We start from the raw sequence: 24,045 nt of genomic DNA, 5'->3' as shown, positions 1-24,045 counted from the left end.
AGGAAATGCTTAGGAACTAGTACATTCTTGTTTTCTAGCTTCTGATGTGTTATAGTTACGCTTATGGGTGCAGTCTCAAGTATGGGCTGTTCAAATAAAACTGGACATCTATGCTTTTTTGAGAACTGCTATTTAGTAAACATACGGGGGAACAATCCCTTCAAACTTGCTAGTACTTCCTTTATAAAGAATCATTTATTAAGCGCTGCTTTAAAAAGCTAACAAATTCAAACTTTTTCCCCCCTGTACTACTTTAAATGCCATCCATCTTTAAAGTCATTATTATAATAAAAGACCAGGGATTGTTTGATTGGCTAGCCTGATTAAGTGCACAGTAAAATAAGCAAGAAGTATTTTTTCTTTAATTTTTTCTTTGAAAAGTGATTAAGAACTCAATCAGCTTAAGAGCTGATGGAAGGGTCTTTAATCAACTGCCTCATTAATTTTTCGCTGTTCATACCTACTACTTGGACTATAAGACTAACACTTTCAACAATACCTTCACTGACACTGTTCAACTTATTGTTCATCAATGTTACGTTTCATATTTAAGCAAGATGTGCTCTACATAATTCAGCATGAAACAGATAAACCATTTTGTGTACAATGATTTACGTCCTACATTGACTGGAGATGCCATTTGTACATAAACTTGACTGATCACATCAATTATTAGATAGCTTTAATGCTTATAACAATATTCTCACAATAAGAAAGAATAAAAGCATGATTACAGCTTGGGTTTTTTATGTCTATAACTGCTCAAGAGGACCACTTGACACTGTTAACAAACAGTTATGCTGTTTGTTGATGCTTGTTGATGCTGTTAACAAACATGCCACTTCCATCTCCTCTAGTGAATAAATAGATAATATATGTTCTTTGATAAAACATGAACTCTTCATAGCCTACAAACAGAAATTCTGATTGCTAGTTTTTCTTCAAGACCACTTTGTTCTTAATTTCCCTTTAGTCACCATCTGGGTTACTTTGCATTACTTTAATTCCAGTGTACTTCAGTAAATTTCTTTCTCACCTAGCAAAAGTCACCCCTCCTTACAGATTCTCTTTATCAGACACTTCACAGATTAAATATACAGTTTTCATTTATTGATCTGCATCTCTTTTATTAAATCTTTATATTAGAGAGCTCATAATATCTAATTTAACAAAAGTTACTTCATAATTCCATAGAACCACAAAACAATTCAGAAGGGGCATTAGGAATTCACCTGGTTCTACCTGTTGCCTAAGTAAGGGCCACCTTAGCCCACTTTGCTCATGGCCTTGTCCATTTGAGCTCTGAGTATCTCCAAAGATGAAGATTTCATCAGATATCAAATGGAGAAGTTTGAGAATAAAATTGAGGCTTGAACACAACTACTTAACTTCCCCCAATACCTAGGGAACTAAATTTCAGTGTATTTAACTTATTCATTTATATTTTCGAGACTATAATTAGTATAAAGGATGCTTAAACAACAAACTACATTAACTTCTAAAAATCTGCTGGAGAACTGGTCCAAGCTGCACTGAAGCATCTCTCAAGTGGTGTGTCTTCCACTTTCCTGGAAAATCAAGGTGAAGAAGCTTACTGGAAAAAATACCCAAAGGTTCTCAGACCAACAGAATGTGTTTTAAGGTTTCAAAAATGAAAGACTGCATTTTCTGGTATCAGCAAGTGCAGCTGGTAAGTTACAGCCTTAGAGGGACATGAATACTTAATGAAAAGTCCTTAGAAGAAGCTCTAAAAGGATCAAACAGTTGGGGATGTCTGACAACAGTACCTTGCCAATAGTAGTGTTGGGGTCTCCTCCCCCTGCCATGTAGCCCTGGGAGAGGGGCCCTGGAGGGGAGGCACGGGGTTTCCCTGCCCCTGGTCAGCCTCGTTCCCCATGGGTTGTTTTGTGTTCCCCTGCGCGGGCAAGGACCCTCGGGTCCCGTGATTGAGCAGTTCCTCGGCAGAGCTCCGGCCACGCGGCTGGAGAAATAAACATCTCTGAAACAGCTATCAAGAATCTGTCCACATACATATTTCCTTTCCACGGGACTCCTGGTTTGATAAATGCGTGTTACAGTAATCCCCACTGTAACAAATGGTGGGGAATTGCCGGCAAGACACTGATCCCTAAGGACAGGAAATTCGTGAGTAAAAACCACTCTAGATCTCTCTCTTCTCACCTTGGTTTGGATATTCTCTCTCTACTATGGAAGAATTGTGGGAAATGTGGCTCTCTGAGCCACAGAAAAAAATGTATCTAGAAGTTAAAGGAATCCTTGAACAACAAAACAAGAAAGTATTGGAACTGGGAGATCTAGAACATTTCTTTAACTGGCTTTTCAAAAATTTCTTCTATATTTCTCGAGATTTACTTTTTGATATTAGTCCTCCTGGAGTTCCTCTGGCTTGTCACGGGTGTTTTTGGCACGAGATCTTGTTGGAGATGAAGGATCAAACAGAACATGCATTAGTAATTGAACCCTTTTGTGGATCCCTCGTGGTCAGTGAAGCTATTCAGGAGCATTTATACAGTCCCATTACCCCTAAAGCAGAAGATCACACTTATCCTGTGGCCGAGACCGCGCGGCCGCCATCCCAGGAGTGTGTGACTGCAACCGTGCCGGCGGAGGTGCCTGTGCTGGATGCGCCCGGCCCCCTCGGGAGCGCGCGCCTTATGGCGGACCCCATCCCTTTCTCGGGGTCCCTGGCCACGCGGCCACGAGTGAGGGAGCGATGCCGCAGGCGCCGCGGGTGCCGTGGGCCACGAGCAGCCAGGAACTGGGCATCAGCGTGGCAGGCCGCTCTGAGCACACGGCTCGGAGAGCCCTGCGGAGGGAGAAGCGGCGGTTTCCACAGCGACACGAGAAGCTGCGCAGCGCAGCGCTGAGCCGGAACGGGGCCGCTCTCAAAGCAGCGTGGAGTTTGCGGAGCGGAACCGCTCACAGGGCATGGGGCTGGCGGCGATGGCAACGCGGGGCCGCACAGAGCCCAGACACGCGCCGGAGCAGCGCCGCTCGGAGAGCGCGGAGCAGCTGCAACCCGGGGGCCTGGCCGAGACGTCAGAGTCGGCGAGGCGGCGGCCACACGGGACCAGCAGCCATGATGAACACGCAAGCATGTGATAGGAGGAGTCGTAGCCACGAAAGTCACAGGAACTGTGAAATGGTACAGTGTAAAAAACAACTATGGATTTATAACACGAGATGATACAGGGGAAGATCTATTCATCCATAGAACTGCCATTAAAAGGAATAACCCTAAAAATTACCTGCAAAGTGTAGGAGATGGAGAAGTTGTACAATTTGATATAGTGCAAGGAAAGAAGGGTTTACAAGCAGCAAATGTTACTGGGCCTGGAGGTATTCCCGTCAAAGGCAGCCGTTATGCACAAAATTATAAACAATATCCATCCCAGCAGCTTCCCTACCCACAACCTACTTTCCCCTTTTACCCTATACCCAATATGTACCCTTTCCTAAGTTTACCCCATCCCCAGTTTATTCCTAATCTGTTTTTCACCCCATGGCTTCCCTATACAATTCCATTTCCCTACAATTCCTCTCCGATGCTGAGGGGGGGATGAAAAGGGGGAGGGAAGAAATTAAACCCTCTCCTGCCTCAGTTTCCCCACAAAGCATGCCCGGAGAGTTCTGTCTCCCTTCTGTCAGCCCTAAGATGTTCCACAGAATCTGTTTGGACATTTAAAGACTCAGGACGGTGGCTTGTTTTGTTTTGAAACTGTTCTTGTTATGTTTATCCAGTTGTTTTCATTCTCCTTTTATTAAAATAAAACGGGTGAGGTGTTGGGGTCCCTCCCCTGCCATGGAGCCCTGGGAGAGGGGCCCTGAGGGCACAGACACGGGGTTTCCCTGCCCCTGCTCAGCCTCGTTCCCATTGGTTGGTTTGTGTTCCCTGCGCGGGCAGAAGGACCCTTGGTCCCGTGACTGGAACAGTTCCTCGGCAGAGCTCCGGCCATGCGGCTGGAGAAATAAACACCTCTGAAACATCTAGCAAGAGTCTGTCTGTCCATATATATTTCCTTTCCACGGGACTCCTGGTTTGATATATGCGTATTACAGTAATCCCCACTGTGACAAATTAGTAACTTGCAAAATCTGTTATGTATTTAATTGTGAACTTATGGGCAAATAATATTAGAAATTGTTACTCTTACTTATTCCTTAAAAACTATTAAACTGTACATATTGTATTTTTAAGACTTACATCACTTCCATGATTCAATTTCAAGGATCACATGAATTTATCTTCTGATGCACATATCACGATGAACAAATGAAAGACAATAATGCTCCCATAGGAACAAAGGGAGACTTACTAGCTCCATGATAAATGACACTGCAAGACTAACATTCAACCCTTTAGAAGATGCACAGTTTAAAGTTTTCTGTAGATATCTGCAGATGGAGTGGGAGCAGCTAGCACCTGTCATTTGAAACCCTTGGCTATTCTCCCTCTCTTCTCTCAGTTTGTTGGTTTTTGGTTTTTTTTTTTTTTTAAGAATTGGCTCTGCAGGGTTCCTGGTAAAGAAGTTTTCTACCGTAACAGAAGACTTGAGAACAGTGATGGCAAAATCTTCTTCAAAACTAAAGTAAATACTAACACTTGTGAATGAGTTCTATTAAAATTCCACAACAGCAGTGGTAAAGTCTTAATTTCCACAGTTTTAATAAATTATTATTTTAAATAGACTGGGGAATATTCTTCTTGCTCTTTATACTATCCTTTTTTGTTTGACTCCCAGCAGCAGCTGAATATATCTATCCCAAACCAGCACGCTATTTTTGTCTTGTACTCACAAAAATCTCCACAAATGATCAAAAGAAGAACATCAGAGGAAGAGCAACACTGAGAGAGAATTAAGTTCCTGCAAAATAAAACATGGAATAGAGAAGTATCGGAGACTTGATTCATAGTCTTGCTGAAGAAAGGAAAGGACTGCATCCTGCTTTTACGGGAAAAAAAGGCCAAAGCAATAGAACAAATGAAAGCAGTTGTACATGTCCAGCCTTGTTTATTCCAGGTCAGTTATTTATCTTGGCATAATTGTGTTCTGGAATAGGGCCAACTGACTACTTTAGAGTAATGAAATAAAGAGAAGAGTACCAGATTGCTTGTCTTACATCTACAAGCAACTTGGTGATCTGCTGACAAAGCACTAGGGAAGGAAACAGCAAGAAAAAAGTGAAAATGCAAGTGACAGTGATGTGAAGACAGTCCTGCATCTCTAACATTAGCTTTTAATATATTCCATAACATATCTCACTACATAATTTTAATCAGATGCTTTTGTGCAAGCATCTACACCTGAATGCATGCTTGCACTCAACAAAAATACTGACTGCTACCCAACCGACCCTCTTAATTTACTCCGCTTTGCAGGTAGAAGTTCTGCTTGGGAAGATTTCTACATGAACACAGAGTGAAGCAAGTGAATTTCATGCTGCAAAAAATCTCTTCCTTTGAAAATAGAATTTAGAGCAAAAGCTTCTACAGTGAGACGGAAGCCACAGAGAACAAACTGAACAAAGTTTTCAAATCTCATTCACAGAATTTACTTCATTTAAGAAACTGCTAGATTCTTTCAGCTATACCAAACTTCTGGAGTAATCAGCAAAATGTTTTCTTTATATAGTACAGGACAGATCAAGTGAACAGTTTTTTCTATCAGCATAACAACTGTAGAAAGAGTATGTATTCTCCTCTTCACAAGGAGAGGGTCCTTCTGATGACACTGGGATGTAAGAAATGCCAATATAAGGTGAACAGTTAAAAGCCTCTGTCATATGTCATGCTAAATTCCAATTATCTAATTATTCTGAAAAAGAATGGAAGGCACAGAAGCTGTTGCTTTCATTTGATTTCTCTTTCTTCTTGGGAGCTCTGATTGTATTCTTTGTACTTAAACCTTGAGAAAACTAGGGAGAGAGATGCATGGCATGGACATCTCCCCTACGCCAGTTTCAAAGAAAGCTAAACAACTCCCTATATACTTTTCAAAAGAACAGAAAAAAAGAGAGAACACATTCCCCATAAATTAATTTTATGTTTAGAACTGTGTTTCTTTCACGGTTTTGGGAACAGCCAATATAATCTGGAAAGAGGGGATGAAAAGAATAAGAAAGAAGAAGTAAAGACAAGCTCTCTTCTCCAGCTTTCAGTGTTGTAAAAGGACAGACATCTCCCCTTTGCCTTTAGTTATTTGTCAGATACCTACAAGAAATTGGAGATTTGCCTACTGAGTTTTACAAACACAGACAGGAATTCATAATGCTAAATACATATACACAAAGTAGAATAAGGGCATGTATATGCTGGAACTCTCTGTCTCTATAACCTTCCTTGTCTTCCATCTCAAGGGATTCAAATATTTTCATTCCAAGGATCCATGGCCAAATTCTGACATGGCAAAGCTCCCAGATCTTTGTTCAGACATCTCAAAAAACTAGTAAGCTGAGAGAAAGACTTGAGAATATCTGAAAAGTAGAGACATGCAAGACAATAAAGATAACACAAGAGACAGTGGTACGACTGTTGAAATGGTGAACACTAGGAGCTCATAGATTCAAGAAAGAACACACCGATGTGGAAAGCTTTAAAATCTGACATGGGGGAAAAAAAAAAGAAGTAATGCCACAGTCAGTGGAATATTGCAGATAGTCTGTTATATCAAGGATCCATTCCAACCTTTCCTCTGCTCAACTGATGCCTACCTGCTTAGCTAAGGCTCAGGTCTCTTACTTGGATGGTGAATATACTAAAATTTAACTAGAATTCAACAAGCTAGCAACCTACATTGCAGGTGAGTTAGCCAATAACAAACCGCTTTAAACTTCTAAGCTGTGTATATCCTGCTTGCAAAATGAGAACAAAGTAACACAAAACCAGAATAACACTCAAAAAATCTTTTAAAAGACCAAGTTCCTCCATTTATTCCTCTTTAACTTTCCGCTTGAGAGGCATTATCATGCAGAACACCAGTGTGGCTGAAATAGCTGCCTCTGCAAGGAGGCGGCACAAGAAAAATAACAATGAAGAGATGTTCTCCTTACAAGTACATGCTGTGAACATCCTAATACACATTCTAAATAAACGCATTAGGCACAGTTTTCAAGTTAAGGCGCTTCACCTCATTTTAATTAGATGTGTGATCTTGGTAAGGTTTGCTTACAAAAAATAGTATTTGAGAGGGAGGTCTGTCAAAGCTCATTCCTTCAAACCTCTATAATGCAGTTTCTCCTTCACTGTCCTTGACTTGTACAACAAATTCAGAAAAAGATCTAAATATTGTATGACTCATGTTAGTTTTTTTTTTTCTTTATACAGTTTGTATTTATTGAACCACTAGTACAACAGCACATCCTTAAGCAGAAAGGTAGTGTTTGCTATGCAAAACACACAGTCCATGATTGGCATCTAAGACCAATTGATCTACCCATTACCACTATGTCCCTACCCCCACAAGCTTTACTACAAAGCTATTGATTTAAACACTGCCGATCGGTTTCCATTTTCTGATTTTGGGCAGGCCAATTAAGAAAGTGAGTAATTGTGATTACACTGCTTCAGGATCAATTACATTTGATGCAAGATAAAGTGCTCCTCTAAGAACAACGTAAAGAAAATTGTTATGATCGGGAACACTTTACTGCTGAACATGCTTCTAGCAAAAACACAAAATAACTGACAACATCTTTCATAGAGATATGTTAATAGGAAATATGAGAATATCATCACCTTTGTGTGCACAGTATTTCAACTATGTTTTGACAAACTTCTAGAAGTCATTCCTTCTTTTGGATAAAAGCTTTTTAAAAAGTATGACAAGTTACAAAGGCTGTAGCCGAGTTCTTTGAGACATTTCTCCCAAAAAATCACACTGCACAATCTCTTCAGCGATACTGAAGATCAGTAGGATTTTGAACAAAATATATTTTCAGAGTAAAATAGCAAATTCAATGCAAAGAATACTTTACCTATTTTTATACTATTTTCTAGGAACTAATGGCAAAGAAACAAGGCCCTATCAATTAGCAAAGGAACAAAGTAAGCAATTCCTATCCTTAATTTAATTTTAAACTTAGCTTGAGCGCTTTGTCATTGGACTCACATTGTCTAAATCATTAAAATGAATACACCACTGAGGTCTGAGGCAAATCTATTTACAGTGATGTTACTCATAGTCTGGTTGGTGTTCAGGAATATTGATCTGTCTTGTTTGTCTAATAGGAAAATAATAAACAATTACTAGGCAATGTTGGAGAAAGTAATCAGTTTTTATATATCACTAATACAGCAGACCTCCCAAAACATAAAGGTGATGATCTGCATAAAATCAATGTGTTATGCTACATTGCTTATCCTCATCACTGCTAAGATACTTAGCAATAAATGGTGTAAGTTAAAAATCAGATTGCTAGACTGAAAATACGTATTTAAAAGAAAAATATCTGCTTTATTTAAAGAAGAATGTTCCTGCTTGATAAGCTGAGTGTATTCTATTTTATAAAACTCAAAATATATTTGGGAAAAGAGAGTCTATAATTTTGAAGTAATTTTGAAATTGCACTGCCTAAAAGGGAACTTCCTTCCCAAACAAGTATCAGGCAACAGTTCAAAGCTGTTTCCAGATTCCAGCAAACAGCATACAGACCGGCTGTAACAAGGTGATGTGCATAAACTACATGCTGCAGACATTTTGCCTGGAGTACAAATATGTGTAAACTGACTATGCAGGAGCATCCATTGTACAGGGAAGGGTTGGGGAAATGGACAGAAAAAAATCCAATAGTAAAACCTCCTTGCCCCTAAACCAAGAAATGTTATTTTAGCAGTGGTACTTCAGGAGTCACTTGGGTACATGTCTATTATTAAGATTTTCATGATATTATTATTTTCATCTTCAATAACCTGTAAGTTGAACAAGCTGTGCTTAGTAGCAGTATGCTAAAATTGCTACAGAAATTTTCTAAAGGAAGAAGTACAGGACTTTCACAAAGGGTTTCCCTGAAAGTGAAATGCAGCTATGTGAATGTCCATTCAATATCCCTTTTTGTGCTGCATATTGAAAGCAGTGCTTCTTGCAATAAAACATGTAAAAACCCCATTATTTCAAAATATGTTAAAAAGAAAAAAATTGTGCAGATCTGTAAAGTGCTTTTGCACAGTTTCAAAGATTATATAAACCTGAAAAGCTCCTAAAAGAAGCTGTAGAGTTTTCTCATCCACTCTTTCCCAATGTTGGGACATTGTTACTGTAAATTACCGAGGTTTCAAATGCTAGTTTGTAACACAATTCTCACTGGGTGAATGGGTTCCCTGTTAGCCTAGAATGCAGAAGGAGGACCTTGCACACACCAATAACGAGCACCGAAAGTGTACATCAGGCATGTTAGTTCGGATTTAGTTGGCCAGCCAGTTACTTGGTTTCATTCTCACTATTCGATTAGAAGAATCTACAGCATGAGAAATAAACTTCTTTGGCTGGGAAATTCTGGGGTTGTTTTCAGGCAATCATGTTACAACTACCACAAACAGCCATAATAAACATTCAGGGTAGTAAAATTGCTCCCACTATGTGCCATTTTGACGTGCCATTTCTTACAAGGAAGAACACACACAAAACACTACAGAAGAACAGTCAGACATGACTGCTCCTTTCAAGATGGTGTTAATAAGAAGACTCACAAGAAGAGTGGGACAAAAAAATAAAGCTTCTAAAAGTAAAACTGAACACTAGTAATGTGTTCTCTAAAACATCTAATGTTTCTCTAAAAACATCTTGGATATATATACATCATGCTGTAAGTTTTGTTTAATTCTTTGAGTATTTCAAAAAACAGCGAGCCTGCTGCTGCCACGGAGACGTCCAATAAACACTACTTTTGCCTTCCAGGAGCAAAAAATTACCCTCCCCCAGCCAAGAACTTACCATAACTGGAAACTGGCTGTCTGGGTAGAATCACAGAAGTCAATACCCATTGTAGCAGTAAGGGATCCTCCAGGCTCAAGGCACTCTGCATGAAGAGATTTTTAACACGTCAAGTACCCACGCAAGGCAACAGAAGACCTCAGGTGCAACTCCCCAAACTTCACATAATTATAACCCCCAAAAACTTCTGTAAGAAAAAATCCAATAGTTGCAGTTTTATTACATGTAGGTATCACCCAAATGTCACACTTGCATGTGTAAGTGTCCTGAATCCCATCTCTCACCCAGTTAATGCACATGAAATGTTGCCATTTCAGTCTTACAGCCCCATCAACTAAATAAGGCTTTGTATCAGAAAAGCGAGGAAAATTATTTATAGAAAAAATATTGAAGTGACATCCTTTTAATTGTGTATAGATACAGCACTGAGATTTCATTTTCAATAACAGTGGTTTGCAGATTTAGTTAGTAAATAGCAAAACACAACAAATTAATAAATTCTTAATTAATACACACAGTAATGGAAAATAAGTTGAACTTAAAACTATTTCATAATTACTGTGGTTTACTCATCTCTCAATATTCCACTTGCGTTAGTTGGAAGGGAGAAGAAAGAATATGAACACTAAATGGACGATCACTCTGTGCCATACAAGCAGTGCAGACTGAGACACTCTTGACAGTGTATCAAGAGACATACTCAAGATTCTCAGCCAAATCACTACACTGTTTCCTTAATGCTGTAGAGATAAAGCTTTCTTTAAAGGCTTTTCCTTGTAAGCTCTTCCTTTACATAAGTAAAAAGAAGCACTGAAGTAGACTTTGTCTTCTCAAGATTACAACAAAGAGCTGCAAGCACAGTTAAAAGAGAGGAATTCAAATAAAAAGGATTGGGCAGGCAGAAAAATGTCTGATTTCCAGATTATTCATAATGTATCTGATACTTTTCAGGAACTGAAAGTAGACAGCTGCTACATGACAAAACGTATCAAAATTTAACTAAATCCAGGTTAAGTTTGTAAAAGTACCGAAAACATGGAGTTGATGCAGCTGGCAAAGTCTAAATTAACACTAGGAAGTGAATAGAAAACAAAGTATTCCAAGGAGTCTGTGTAAAGCACTGAAAGATTACAGGTTACACCTCAAATACAGAATAAACTTTACCAAAGTCTTTGAGCTTAATGTTTTCAAAGGGACTTTCAAACACACTTAGCAACAAGAAAATGTTGTGCACAGGGACTTGGGTGAAATAATTTGAACCATTTCTACTGGAAGAATCAGGACAATTGCCAACAGTAATTTCAGTGACTGAGGCAAAACTAGACTTACACTCCAGTAGGAATACCTGTCTACACAGACACTTCTCCTGTTGGGTCTGCTGGGTAAATTATAGGACATGTTTTCCAAATGCTGGAAACATAAAATGTAGTAGGAACAGGGTATATAGGCTTAGTTCTGGATAAAGTGACAAAGAATACAGAAAATTTGCATTCTAGCAAGAAAAAAAACATTTTTGGAAGAACTACGGATCATGGATAGCTTATTTCTGCAGAAGAAACCAACAGCTTTCCAGGACAGATACCACAATGTCTTTCTTGGGGAAATAAATACCTGGAAGGGTAGGATTGTTTTGCGGAGCTCAAGGAACCTGAAGTGGATAATTTATTAATTCCACCTTTTCCCCCCCATGTTTTTATGGGAGACAAGTGAATGCTACTTTTAATTGACTGTTATTGTGGGTATGGTATCTCCTGATCTGATTCATAGTATTACTAGATCTCTACTTGTAAGCCTTTGTGCTTTATTTCTTCAAATGTTTACAGGCAGGGATACAAAATAAAGCTCGTGGGCAAAACTAACTTGACTTCATAATTCTGAGCTGGACTTATTTTGAGGAATAAGCAGCACAAAGTTCACTTAAATAAAAACTAATAGAGTTTTAAAAGTAATTGCTGATAAAGTATGTATCATTACCAAGATGCAAACTATTATTATTATTATTAATTTTAACCCTGAAATAAACTATAGCACTGGACAATTGTTTCTGTAGCTATTTGGTGTAAAACTGTATAATCTTTTAAATGTTAAAAAAAAAGTATTTCAATAGCTTAGAGCCATTTAATACAAACAGCTTAGCTACTTACAACGAACTCTTTATTTCACTATTGGGTTTTAAGAACATATTCCTGTATTCTTCAATTGTGATACATATTCACATAATAATGTAGGTCATTGAAGGAGAAGAATTTGTATTATGAAACAGAAACACTTGCTCCTTCCAACTACACCACAATATCCTAAAATAAAAGCTGCTGAGAAAAGAAAGCAGGTTGTGTACACAGGCACTACTTTTGAAAAAAACTTGCTGTGATCTGTGCTCTTTCTCAGGTTTTATACTCTTGTCCACAAACAGAAATTTAGCCAAAAACCATCCTGATCAGAAGACAGAAAGTAAAACTAGGTCAGGTCTGACTATACACTGCTTTTTATTTAGTCTAAGCAGACACCCTCTGTGGAACTATGGTACATACAAGATAAATTAAAATGTACACTTCCACTTTACTGCCATAAGATGACATGGGAAGAAACGACAGTGTTCTGAGCCACTGATATAAATAACACATCTACAGATTTATTTAAAACTTGGTAAGAAAATAATTGTGAATAGAAAAGCCAAAACCTCATTCTTAATAGTAGCCCGTAATAGCCAGTCTAGATTAAGACAGTAGGAGAATCAAAGTTTGTAGGGATGCAGAAAGATTTTATCCCGTCAAGTGGATAGTTGCATGAGTGAGTGTGTGTGTGTATACCTAACCCCCATCTGCCACACACACATATATGAGTATACATGTAACTATGCAAAACCACTTCCCTGTATTTGAAATTCTGCTGAAGATTACCATAAAGATTTTTTAACATAGGATATGGTTACCTATTGGATTAAACTCATGCATCCTCATGCCTGGAGGTAACTTCTTCTCCCCAATGTGAATATTCTCTATCTTCTGATCAGTTGTGTTTGTTACTGTCACTTGCACAGGTACCATATGATCACCAAAAATGCCTGGCTGTCTTGAGAAGTGATAACGAGCTGCTAATCCTTTCCCACTCATTCGATGAAGCAGTTCATGTGTTTTTGTTGGCACTGAGACTTGCGTAGCCACCTGTTAAGTACAACACAACAGTTGGCAAATGCTGCAAGTCAAGAACAGTAAAAACAACAATTGAATATTGCACTTTTCACTCAGCTAGAGCACCTGCTTTCAAGTTGGAATTTTAGTGAACATAAAGGACATATTCAAATGCATAAACAAATTGCAGTAATAGATACTAGATAACAGAGCCTAAAAACATTTCTGGTGCTGAAAATAACTTTGTTGTATCCATCTCACTTTCCACTATAAATCTGTTTTCAAATTTTTTAGCTTTACAGTTAGCTATTAAATTATAGATATTTTTAAGAGTTACAGTTAAATAGTTACATTTTTTCCAAAAAGAAACATTCTGTGCATCAGAACCCAAGGGTATTCCCAAGCTCATTGTGTAATGTGAAATATAGTGAGAAATTGTCTTCTGTTTCTCTTGCTAAAATCACAAAAAATGTTGCCAAACAATTACACTGGTGAAATAGTAAAAACATAGTTATATAGAGCAGAAGGATGCTGACACTTTTAAAATAGTCTTGCTGCTAAAAGCAATAAGAGAAATCCCAAGGATGCTTGGGTCCATTCTATCCGGCAGAAATAGCATGAAAGAAAAACATTCAGTGTGCAAACAAATTCCCAGACACTACTGACAAGGAAATCATGAGCTCAAAAGTACAAAAGTCAGACATACGCAGAAACATGCAGACAAGTGAATTTGAATTCTTTACACAAGTTTTAAGGAAAGATTAGGGTTACTTTAAATTATATTTATAAAATAATGACCTCTGTGATATCACATGACCAGATTTACAGCTAATGCAAAATTAATGGAAAAGGTGTAATTTGTATGGACCTTCACAGTTACTGAAAATTCAAAACATCTTTGAATAGAAGTCTCAAACTTTCACAGATTAATAGTCTGCTTAGTTTTCTAGAAATATAACTGACAAGGTCAAACTCTCAAAAAAACCTCAGCTGTCATGAAATAATGAAGGAAGTACTTTGAATAATGAGTATCTTATTGGTACACAGAAAGAGACAATAACAGTAAGAGGTTATTAGCAGTCAAATTAGCATGTTAGTTAAACCATTGCTCAAGTAATGAGCAAAATTAAAGTCTTAAGAGGGAATTTAAACCTTATTTTTAATTTTAAGCTTAGCCTCTAACTTTGAATATTTAATTCAATTTGAGCAGGACATGTATAATAGAATAATTATTTCATGAAATGGTTCTCCCATTTTACATTAACAAGTTTAGGATATATGTTTAATTCATGTTAACACAAGTATTTTGAAGTACACTAGCTTCTTTGTGTTAACTTACGGCTGGCTTTATTAATTAATTAATAGTAGTCAGAAGTCCACCATGTAGATACACAGAATCATAGAACCATTAAGGTTGGAAAAGACCTCTAAGATCTGTGTCCAGCTGTTAAGCCAGCCCTGCCATCTTCAGTAAACCATGTTCCCAGGTGTCACACTCACATGCTTTCTGAAGACTCCCAAGAATTCTACCACTTCCCTGGACAACCTGTTCCAATGGTTGATTATTCTTCCAGTGAAGAAATTTTTTCATAATAGCCAACCTAAAACTCCCCTGGCACAACTTGAAGCCATTTCCTCTTGTTCTGTTATTTACCTGGGAGATGAGGCCAACCCCCACCTGGCTACAGCCTCCTTTCAGGCAGTTGTAGAGTGTGAGGTCACTCCTGAGCCTCCTTTTCTCCAGGATAAAAACCCCCAGCTCTCTCAGCTGTTCCTCATAGTATGCTCCAAAGCCTTCACCAGCTCCATGTCCCTTCTCTGGACTCGCTCCAGCAACAGAACAACTTTCCTGAACTACGGGGCCCAAAACTGGACACAGGCTTTGAGGTGTGGCCTCACCAGTGGTGACCTGACCAGTGCTGAGTGCAGGGGGACAATCCCTGCCCTGGTCCTGCTGGCCATACCATTGCTGCTGATCCAGGCCAGGATGCCATTGGCCTTCTTAGCCACCTGGGCACACCCTGGCTCACGTTCAGTCGCTGTCACCAGCACCCCCAGGTCCTTTTCCTGTGGGCAGCTTTGCAGCCACTCTGCCCCAGCCTGTGGCACTGCCTGGGGTTGTTGTGACCCATGGGCAGGACCTGGCACTGGCCCTTGTTGAATCTCACACCACTGGCCTCAGCCTCTTTGGACCTTTGCCTTTTACAAACCTGTGCTGGCTGGGCCAGATCCCCTGGTTGTCCTGCATGTGCTGCGTGATGGCACCCAGGATGAGCTGCTCCAAAATGCATAGACATAGAGAAAAAAGATCTCACTATACTTAAATTGTAGCACCAATTCAAGTTTTACTGAATCCTTTCTGTGATTTCTAGAGATTTTAATCTATGCCCCCCTTCAGCATTACTTCTTGTTTCAGTAATAATTTCATTTGTGAGCCCATTCACTTCTATTTCCAACTTCATACTATACATAGCAACAAAAACACAAAGGACACTCAGAATAATGACATTATGTTTAAGTCATCTTTCTTCCTAAAGAACATTAATTTTCACTTGCATTTAATGTGGCAGTACTAGAAATAAATAAAACATATGTATGTTGAACAAAGCAATTTAATTCTGGAAAATAGGGGTTTTCAAAGCCTTGCCTTGCCTTGCCTTGCTAGCAAGGATTTTGAGCTGACAGAGGCTGATGTGACTGTAATGTGATGTATTTAACAGCGGCATCAGTCTGGTAAACAGTTTTTTGTTTTAATTCCAAAATTTTTTATGCAGTTGCAAAAAAACCCATGGGGCAGATACCTGCAATCACTCTGGGGTTAAAATAAAACCACACAGAGTTAACAGAACAAGAACCATCTGCTAACCAGGAGATAATCTCCTGCAAATCTTACACAGCATATGTTTAAATAACAGAAGTAGTTTGTGTACCTTTGGATGGTTTATGAAAATAACCAATCAATTCTGCAGACACAACATTATTTCTAAAGGAAATCTATGTGACTCATGATGCCTGCAGATACACAGAGACAAACCACACATATTTTATCAGTTTATTACAGTAAGCAAATAAGCGTGGAATGAGAGTGCACATAACTGTCTACTTAACGCTTACTGAAACATTTATAAGAGCTGTTATCTCCCTAATAACAGACAGACAGTGTGCAATTTTAGAGAGGAGAAAAGCTTCATATTTTTTAACACTTCACTAAAAAGTAACTGAAGAGTGTAAAATGAAAAATACTCTGTGCAGTTAGCTGGTAATGGACCATATTATCAACTCAAGTTAGATTTATAGGATACAAACTAGTCACTAATAGTTATTTTATGACAGAGCGTGTCTGCTTTTTGGGGTTTAGACTATTAAGATTAAACTTGCAAAACTTTTTTTTATACAGCTGTTTAGAAAGACAGTAAAAAAAATTAAAATACTGACTGCCCTCCCACCCCATTTTGACTGAAAGCAACCACATGTAGGGACTCCACAGTGATACCGTATAGTTACACTGCCTTGGTACCAGTCAGACTGGCCAAAAGACTGACTGCACATGTTGAAAGATAATTCATCACCTTAAAAGAACTGCAAGTATTTTTAAACTAGTTCTTGTATAAGAACAAGAGCAACATTAGGATTCTGCCCCCCTCCCCCCCACTTTTAATCATGGGGAAAAAATGTGAAAAGTGCAAGATCACTGATAGTAGTAGTTCTGGCTTTTCTTATCACAACTGATTAGTCACAAACCACAGAATCCTCCCAATAGCAACATGTTTCTTTTTGCAAGCTCAGTAAGTCCTTATTAATTAAGCTTACATCAACACAAAAAACTATTTTCCATAATTATTTAAAATAAGAAGCACTACATGGCTTATTAAACCTACTACAGAAAACAGAGGTGGACATACACTCCTGTACGAAGTACCATAGAATCACCAAAGAATCAGAATGGTTTGGGCTGGGAGGGACCTTAAAGAAGCATTGTTATTACCAATACTACCATTACTACTGACACAAAATTCTATTTGTTTTCTTTTGTATTTGTTCCTTAGTTTAAAAATCCTGCAATAATGAACATAGATTAATTCTTGATCCTAATTCATAAACATATATACATATTTGGATAAAACATATATTATTGGGAAAAAATATTTGCTTCTAAGGTTGATGAAAATTATAATTCTATTCCTCTAATTTACATCCTGTTAAAGCACATGACATCATTTAATCTAAGTAATCCTCCTACTGGCAATATCCATGACATAATCCAAGAATTACCTACTGAGCTGTGCGAGCTATAACCTCTCTCACACTCATGGTGAGGCTATGCTCCAGTAACTCTGCAACAGCTAAGAGGAGAAGGGCTATCACATAGCACAGCCACATTTACATGATCTTTCAACTGAAGCAATGAGAGCAACTTAACTATAATTTTATACTATTATAAGAAAGATGGAAAATCAGAAAAATAAAATTCAACTACTGGCAGGAAACATGATCTTTTGCACAATTAACAGTTATATATTACTCACAGTCCCAAGGCAATGTCTCCCTTTTACAGCTCTTACAAAAATAACTAATAATTCATAAAAAGGTAAAATAAAATGCAAGCAAAGAATGTCAGCATCCTAGTCTGCATTATTTCAAAAGGCTGCTGGAAATACCAACATTACAGCACCCCTAAATCACAATACTCTGGATTGCCAAAGTAATGATAGAATCCCTCCGACAGGGAGCAAGGAAACCAAACAAGCAAGCTAGCTCCTATTATGTACAATCTAAGAAAAGCAACTGGATACCATCATTCAATTTGGGCTAATTTATCTAGACATACAGACACTCAAGGACATCATGCTGAATTCTGGAAAACATTTTCCACCAAAGGTATGTTTAGTTGCCCTACATCTACTAAATACCTTCTAAAAGCCATGTCTGCTAGGAACGCCTTCAATTTCTAATATATCCTAACTCCCTTCTTTTTGCATTGTCACCAGCTTTTAGGCTCTACACTTTCCTTAATTATTAACATGTCAATGAGGCTAATTGAAAATTACCATATTAATGATTGTATCTTTAAACTGTCAGTGATTTTAGACAATTTCAGACATTAGAATATGAGTTTCAAAAATTCTTACTTGATTTTGATATTGACAAATACTTTTTTCTCCAAAACCTTGCAAGGAAAATAAAAACCAAAAGAAATAAAACCCCAAACTGCTCAAATAGCTTCACTGATTTTTAAATCATCCAGAGATGAATCTCAAGCAAAAGACCACTTTTATTATGCTGCCCATAGTCTGCCTCTGTAAAGCTGCCAAAATTGTTTCTCTGCCTTTTTTTTTTTACTGTAATATTTGTATGGTCTCAAATCATCCTTTCAAGAAGAATCATGTGCTTGTTGAATGGCTTGGGTTGGAATGGACCAAAAAGATCATCAAGTTTTAACACCCCTGCCATGGGTAGCACGCCCTTCACTGGATCAGGTTGCTCAGAGCTCCATCCAACCTGGCTTTGAACACTGCCAGGGATGGAGTATTCACAGCTTGACTGGACAACCTGCTCAGCATCCTCACAGAACAGAATTTCTTCCCAATATCTAATCTAAACCTGCCCTCTTTCAGTTTGAAGCCATCCCCCTTATCCTGTCACTACATGCTCTTGTAAAAAGTCCTTCTCCATCTTTCTGGTAGGCTGCCTTCAGGTACCAGAAGGCTGCAATTAAGTCACTCCAAAGCTCTCCCTTTTCCAACCTTTCCTCATAGGTGAGGTATTCCATTCCCCTCTATTCCTCTTGGTGACCTCCTCTGGACTCGCTCCAACATCTCCATGTCCTTCCTGTGCTGGGACCCCAGAGCTGGATGCAGCACTGCAGGTGGGGTCCCAGCAGAGCAGAGCAGAGGGGCAGAATCCCCTCCCTGGCCCTGCTGGCCGCGCTGCTTTGGATGCAGCCCAGGACACGTTTGGCTCTCTGGGCTGTGAGTGCCCATGGCTGGGTCATGTCCAGCCTCTCAGCCACCAGCACCCCCAAGTCCTTCTGGGCAGGGCTGCTCTGATCTGTCCATCCCCCAGCCTGTGCTGATACCAGGGTTGCTCTGACCCAAGTGAAGCACCTTGCACTTGGCCTTGGTAAACTTAGTGAGATTCCCATGGGCTCCCTCCTAGAACTTGTCCATGTGCCTCTGGCATCCTGTTCCTCAGGTGTAGCAACTGTACCCTTCACTTGGTATCATCTGCAAATTTGCAGAGGGTGCATTTGATCCCTTTGTCTATGTCATTAATTAAGCTATTAAATAACACTAGTGCCTGAGGGACACCACTTTGTCACTGATGTCCATCAGGACTCTCAGACACTGAACACCACCCTCTGGATGTGGCCATCCAAACACTTTCTTACCCATCTAACATTCCACTCATCAAATCCATCTCTCCAATTAGACAGAAGGGGAAGCAAAACAGGGAGAGCAGGAGGGCAGGATGAAGAGGGCCCAAAAAAGGCAGGGGAATTCTACTTGTTCCCTTATCCCATGTCACCCCTGGATCCTCACACTGCATCTGATCCCAGTCTGCCCCCTTGTGATGGTATTTCCATTACCCCAGCCTCCTCCCCTTATCCCAGCTTCTCCCACTTGTGGTGAACTGTGTCAAAGGCTTTACAGAAGTTCAGAAAAATGACATCTGAAACCCTTCCCCTGTCCACATATGCATCACTCCATCATAGAAAGCCACTAGCTTGGTCAGACAGGATTTGCCATTCCTGCAAGCATGATGGCTGCTCCAAACCACTTTCCCATCCCCCACGAGCCTTAGCACAGCCTCCAGGAGGATCTGTTCCATCATCTCCCCAGGCACAGAGGTGAGGCTGACAGGTCAGTAGTTCCCAGGGTCTTCCTTTTGTCTCTTCTTGAAGATGGATACCATGTTTTCCATTTTCCAGTCACCTGGGACTTGCCCTAACTGCCATGACTTTTCAAATGTCATGGAGAGTGGGTTGGCAACTACATCAGGACTCTGGGATGCATCTCCTTCAGGTTCCTCAGGTGGTCACACACTTCTCTTACAGCAGGAGGGACTTTGCTCTACCAGTCCTCATCCTGTTATCCATCCAGTCAAGAGGTGTGGGAAGAGTTTCCCATCGAAGACTGAGACAAAAGCTGTTAAGCTGTTAAGTACTCAGCCTTCTCTTTGTCTGCTAACAGTTTTCCAGTGTTGTTTATCAGAGGGGGTACTCCTTCTTTGACCTTCCTTTCCCGGTTAACATACCTTTAGAAGCCCTTCCCATTATTCTTTGTGTCCCTTGCCAGCTTCAGTTCCAGTTTTCTTGTCTTGGCCTTCCTCACCCCCTCCTTACACAGCTGTGCTTCATCTCTAAACAGTTCCTAGGTCACTTGTCCCAGTTTCCACTGCCTGTGCATTTGCTTCTTTCCCTCAATTTTCACCAGCAAGTTCCTACTCAGCCATGCCTATCTCTTGCCCTCCGTGTCTGATTCCTTGCTCCTGCGGATTGCCAGCTCTTACACTCTATGGCAGAGTTCCTTAAAGATCTGCCAGCTCTCTTCTACTCCCTTGTCCCTGAGGGCAGTCTGTCAAGGGATCCCACTGACTAGGTTCCCAAAGGACTGGAAGCTGCTTTCCTAAAGTTCAAGAGCCAACTTTTACTCCTTACCCAACCCATATCCCTCAGGACTGCACACTCCACCAGGGCATGATCCCTGCTGCCCAGGCTGCCTCCAGTCTTGGGTGTCCCAGTTAGCTCACCGGCACTGGTGACCAACAGATCCTGGAACACATTCCCTCTGGCAGGGCTGTCTATCACCTGGTCAGGAAGTTATCCTCCATGCATTCCAGGAGTCTCCTGGATTGCCTACAGCCCTCTGAGCTACTTTCCCAACAGCTGCTGGGGTGGCTGAGTTCCCCCCGCAGGACAAGACCCTGCGGGCACAACACCTCCTGTGGCTGGAGCCAAGGTTTTGTCAGTGGCCTGCCCTTGGTCAGGCGGCTGTAGCAGACCCCAGCCACAAGATTCCCTTTGCAGCCTCGGTCTCTGGCTCCTACCCACAGGCTTTCCACCTGCTCACAGATATAAGCTGTGAATCTAGGTATGATCAAAATCTTCCGTAGTACTAAATTATCCATTTTTTAATACTTTTATACCCCTTAGATTTTTCTATGGTTTTCTTAAAACAGAATCAACTAGAGAGAATTGCAGTTACTCTATATCAATAAAAAGTATTGCTCTTTGAGCATAAAATGACTATATGATAAAAAGGAACCAGAATTGGGCCTTAACGTGGAGTTCATGAACAGCAGAAAACTCCAGTAATTCCATACCAGACTAATCAAGAACTTTCAAAATGGAGTGTGCACCTGTTCTGTGTAACTGGGGAACATTGAGACAGCTTGCATTTTGCATAAATAATAGAGCCTAAAGCTTTGTATTACAATAACACCTGGTTTTATTTGAGATTTGGCATCTTTGCCTTTTTCTTCTGCTGAGCATAATGAATCACACGAATAATCCAATGAAAATATTAGTAAAATCTTTTAAAACAGCACATAAGAAAGAAGTTCAGTAGCAACAAAATGGGAATATTCCCATGATTAAGTTAGTTTTTAAAAAAGCATAAAAAAAGGGCTAAAGTCAGTCACGTAATTATGGGATACAAACCTTGGTATAAATTCAGAAGTATACATTCTCCCCCAGAAGGTCTGCTTCATTAGATCATTAGAGGACTACAAAAAGGGCTTTAACAGATACCAAGGAAAATTTTTTTTGCAATAATACTAACAGAAAATTCCTGCACTTAAACTGGTGAAATTCACATTTGTGCATGGGAGACCTCAAAATTTTCTACCCTTTTGTCCTGTGTATGCTTCTATGAGGTGAAAAGCAGATGGTCTGGTGGCTGATGCATATGTGAGACTTTCATGAAGCAGCATGAAACACTTAGTCATTAGGTGTCATTTTCAAGGAAAAGGCACTCTCGCAATACAAAACCAAGTAATTTACTTCAATTTTGTGATTCCATTCTTCCACTGACCACTAAACTGCAAAGTCTGAGGACTGCACTTTGGGACATGGTTTAGTGGTGGCCTCAGCAGCGTTAGGATTGCAGCTGGACTCAATGATCTTTTCCAACCTCAATGATTCTTTGATTCTATGATTACCTGTAGTAGTTTAGGAGTTAGAAAAACAGAGTAAGGTGTCAGCCTCACCTTGCATCCTAATTATGAATTTGAAATAGTGGACATTGCTCAGAGGGATTAATATAGATTTTGGCATTGAGTCTAAATGACTTCAAAGAAGTTCCTACAAATGGTTTCTAGTATATTATTTTGATTTTTGGCACACAGCCAGCACTCTGGAGCCCTCTAAAGTGAAAACATACTGAACTCTACTGGCCATAACGTATAATCTTACAGTTAGGTTTATACTGTAACAACTCCTGCATATTGGTTCCTTTCAACAGAAACATCTAGCTCAAATTCTTCCCCAGAAAAGGAAATCAGGTGTCAGGATAACTGTATAATATAATCAAAACACTTCTACACAGTATTACCCACAAGCCAATGTGCATTCTGCCTTTACTACACTATATTTGCAATCTACTACAGGTATTTATGAATGCCAAAATGTAAATTACATCTTTGCCACCTTCATACAACTATATCTGAATCCCATTCACTACATTGTTGTTGAAGAATGCAACATGTTATTTTGGCTTTTATCAGGATGATCCTAATGCACAGTAGACCCCTCACAAGGACAAAAACCTGAAATAAGCACTGAACTCACTGCACATAGACATCTGCATCAGCACTTTCTCAATGCAGAAGAATCTGTGTGTACCACACTACATCTCCTATACATGATACTGATGTGCCAATTTTCTTCAAGTTTTATTTAATTACACACATAATATTTTAACCTAAACAAATCCATAGTCCTTAGACTGCAAAAAAATTACAGCTGACCTGAGGCCATGCTAACATATAGTTTTTCTGTGTTTTGTTTTCCTTAAGCTTTGTTTTTCATCCTTAAAAAGCATGAAAAAAAAATCATGCACTACAATTAGTAGTCTGTTAAGCAATGAAGAGATTTATTTATAACCAATTGCTTTCAGTTCATTTGTTTAAATTTAAAAGCACATTTTTATTTTTTTGACTCAGAAACAAAATCTGTGGTGTCAAATGACATATTCATCCTTCACAAGGACCTTTATTCTCACACTCATAAGAAGGAACACCACTTGATCCCATCCACACTGCTCAGAGCAATGTAAGCAACACCAAGGACAGCATGCTGCAGTCAAAAACCTCACCCTACAGATGTCTCTAATGAAGGCTCCACTGTACATACACAGACACTGAACGTATCCAGTAGCTGTGGCCATGGTTAAGACCCTTAACTATGTTGATGACTGATAGCAAATTAGGTAGGTAACTTTTTCTCATCTACTTTTGAAATTATCTTGGTACTACTAATGTAGAGTATTACTGCTACTATTGTCTAAGACTGCCACAGATTGTTAGCTTACTGAGCATAAATGCAGGAGCAGGAAGACTGTAACAATGACCATTTATTAAAATTTAGTCCATTTTAAAACATCTTTTAGTACACAAATGTATTTCATAGTAGTTCAAATTTATGATTCACATAGCAAGCATACATTCTAATGCTGCTGGTGTTACAAAGGTCCTTCAGTGTAAACATTAGAATGATTTTTGTACATTTTTTCATAAAACATTCCAAAGTAATAATAGTAAAGTTTTACACAAACCTCCTTTTGCAGTCATGAATTCCTAACTTGCACTATGCAACTGAAAGATCTTTTTTAGAATTCTTACAAATGTGCCTTTCCCCCATTCTTCTGTCATCTTCAAATCAAGAACATAGATGCCAGAGACTAGAAACAACAAGCAACACTTGCAACCATATAAAGATGGAAATGTTTCTTAACCCAAGTGAACAA

The 24,045-nt window shown here is 39.3% G+C and overlaps 1 protein-coding gene across 4 annotated transcripts in view; it reads right to left on the bottom strand.

The window, feature by feature from the left end:
• Positions 1-24,045, bottom strand: part of AP3B1 (adaptor related protein complex 3 subunit beta 1) — a 158,328-nt gene that overhangs the window by 20,012 nt on the left and 114,271 nt on the right. For all 4 annotated transcript variants that reach the window (XM_042028883.1, XM_042028882.1, XM_042028880.1 and 1 more), the window contains exons 23-24: positions 12,883-13,114; positions 9,951-10,035 (exon numbers count right to left, since the gene is read on the bottom strand). In XM_042028883.1, coding sequence (XP_041884817.1) covers positions 9,951-10,035; positions 12,883-13,114 — 317 coding nt within the window. The remainder of the gene's footprint in view (positions 1-9,950; positions 10,036-12,882; positions 13,115-24,045) is intronic.

This window comes from Corvus kubaryi, unplaced genomic scaffold (genome assembly GCF_017639235.1).
Source record: "Corvus kubaryi isolate FWS band 111438036 unplaced genomic scaffold, C.kubaryi_AGA036_p1.0 37308, whole genome shotgun sequence".
Lineage (NCBI taxonomy): Eukaryota > Metazoa > Chordata > Aves > Passeriformes > Corvidae > Corvus > Corvus kubaryi.
The sequence above is the reverse complement of the archived record's forward strand: the minus strand, read 5'-3'. Positions and strand labels throughout refer to the sequence as shown.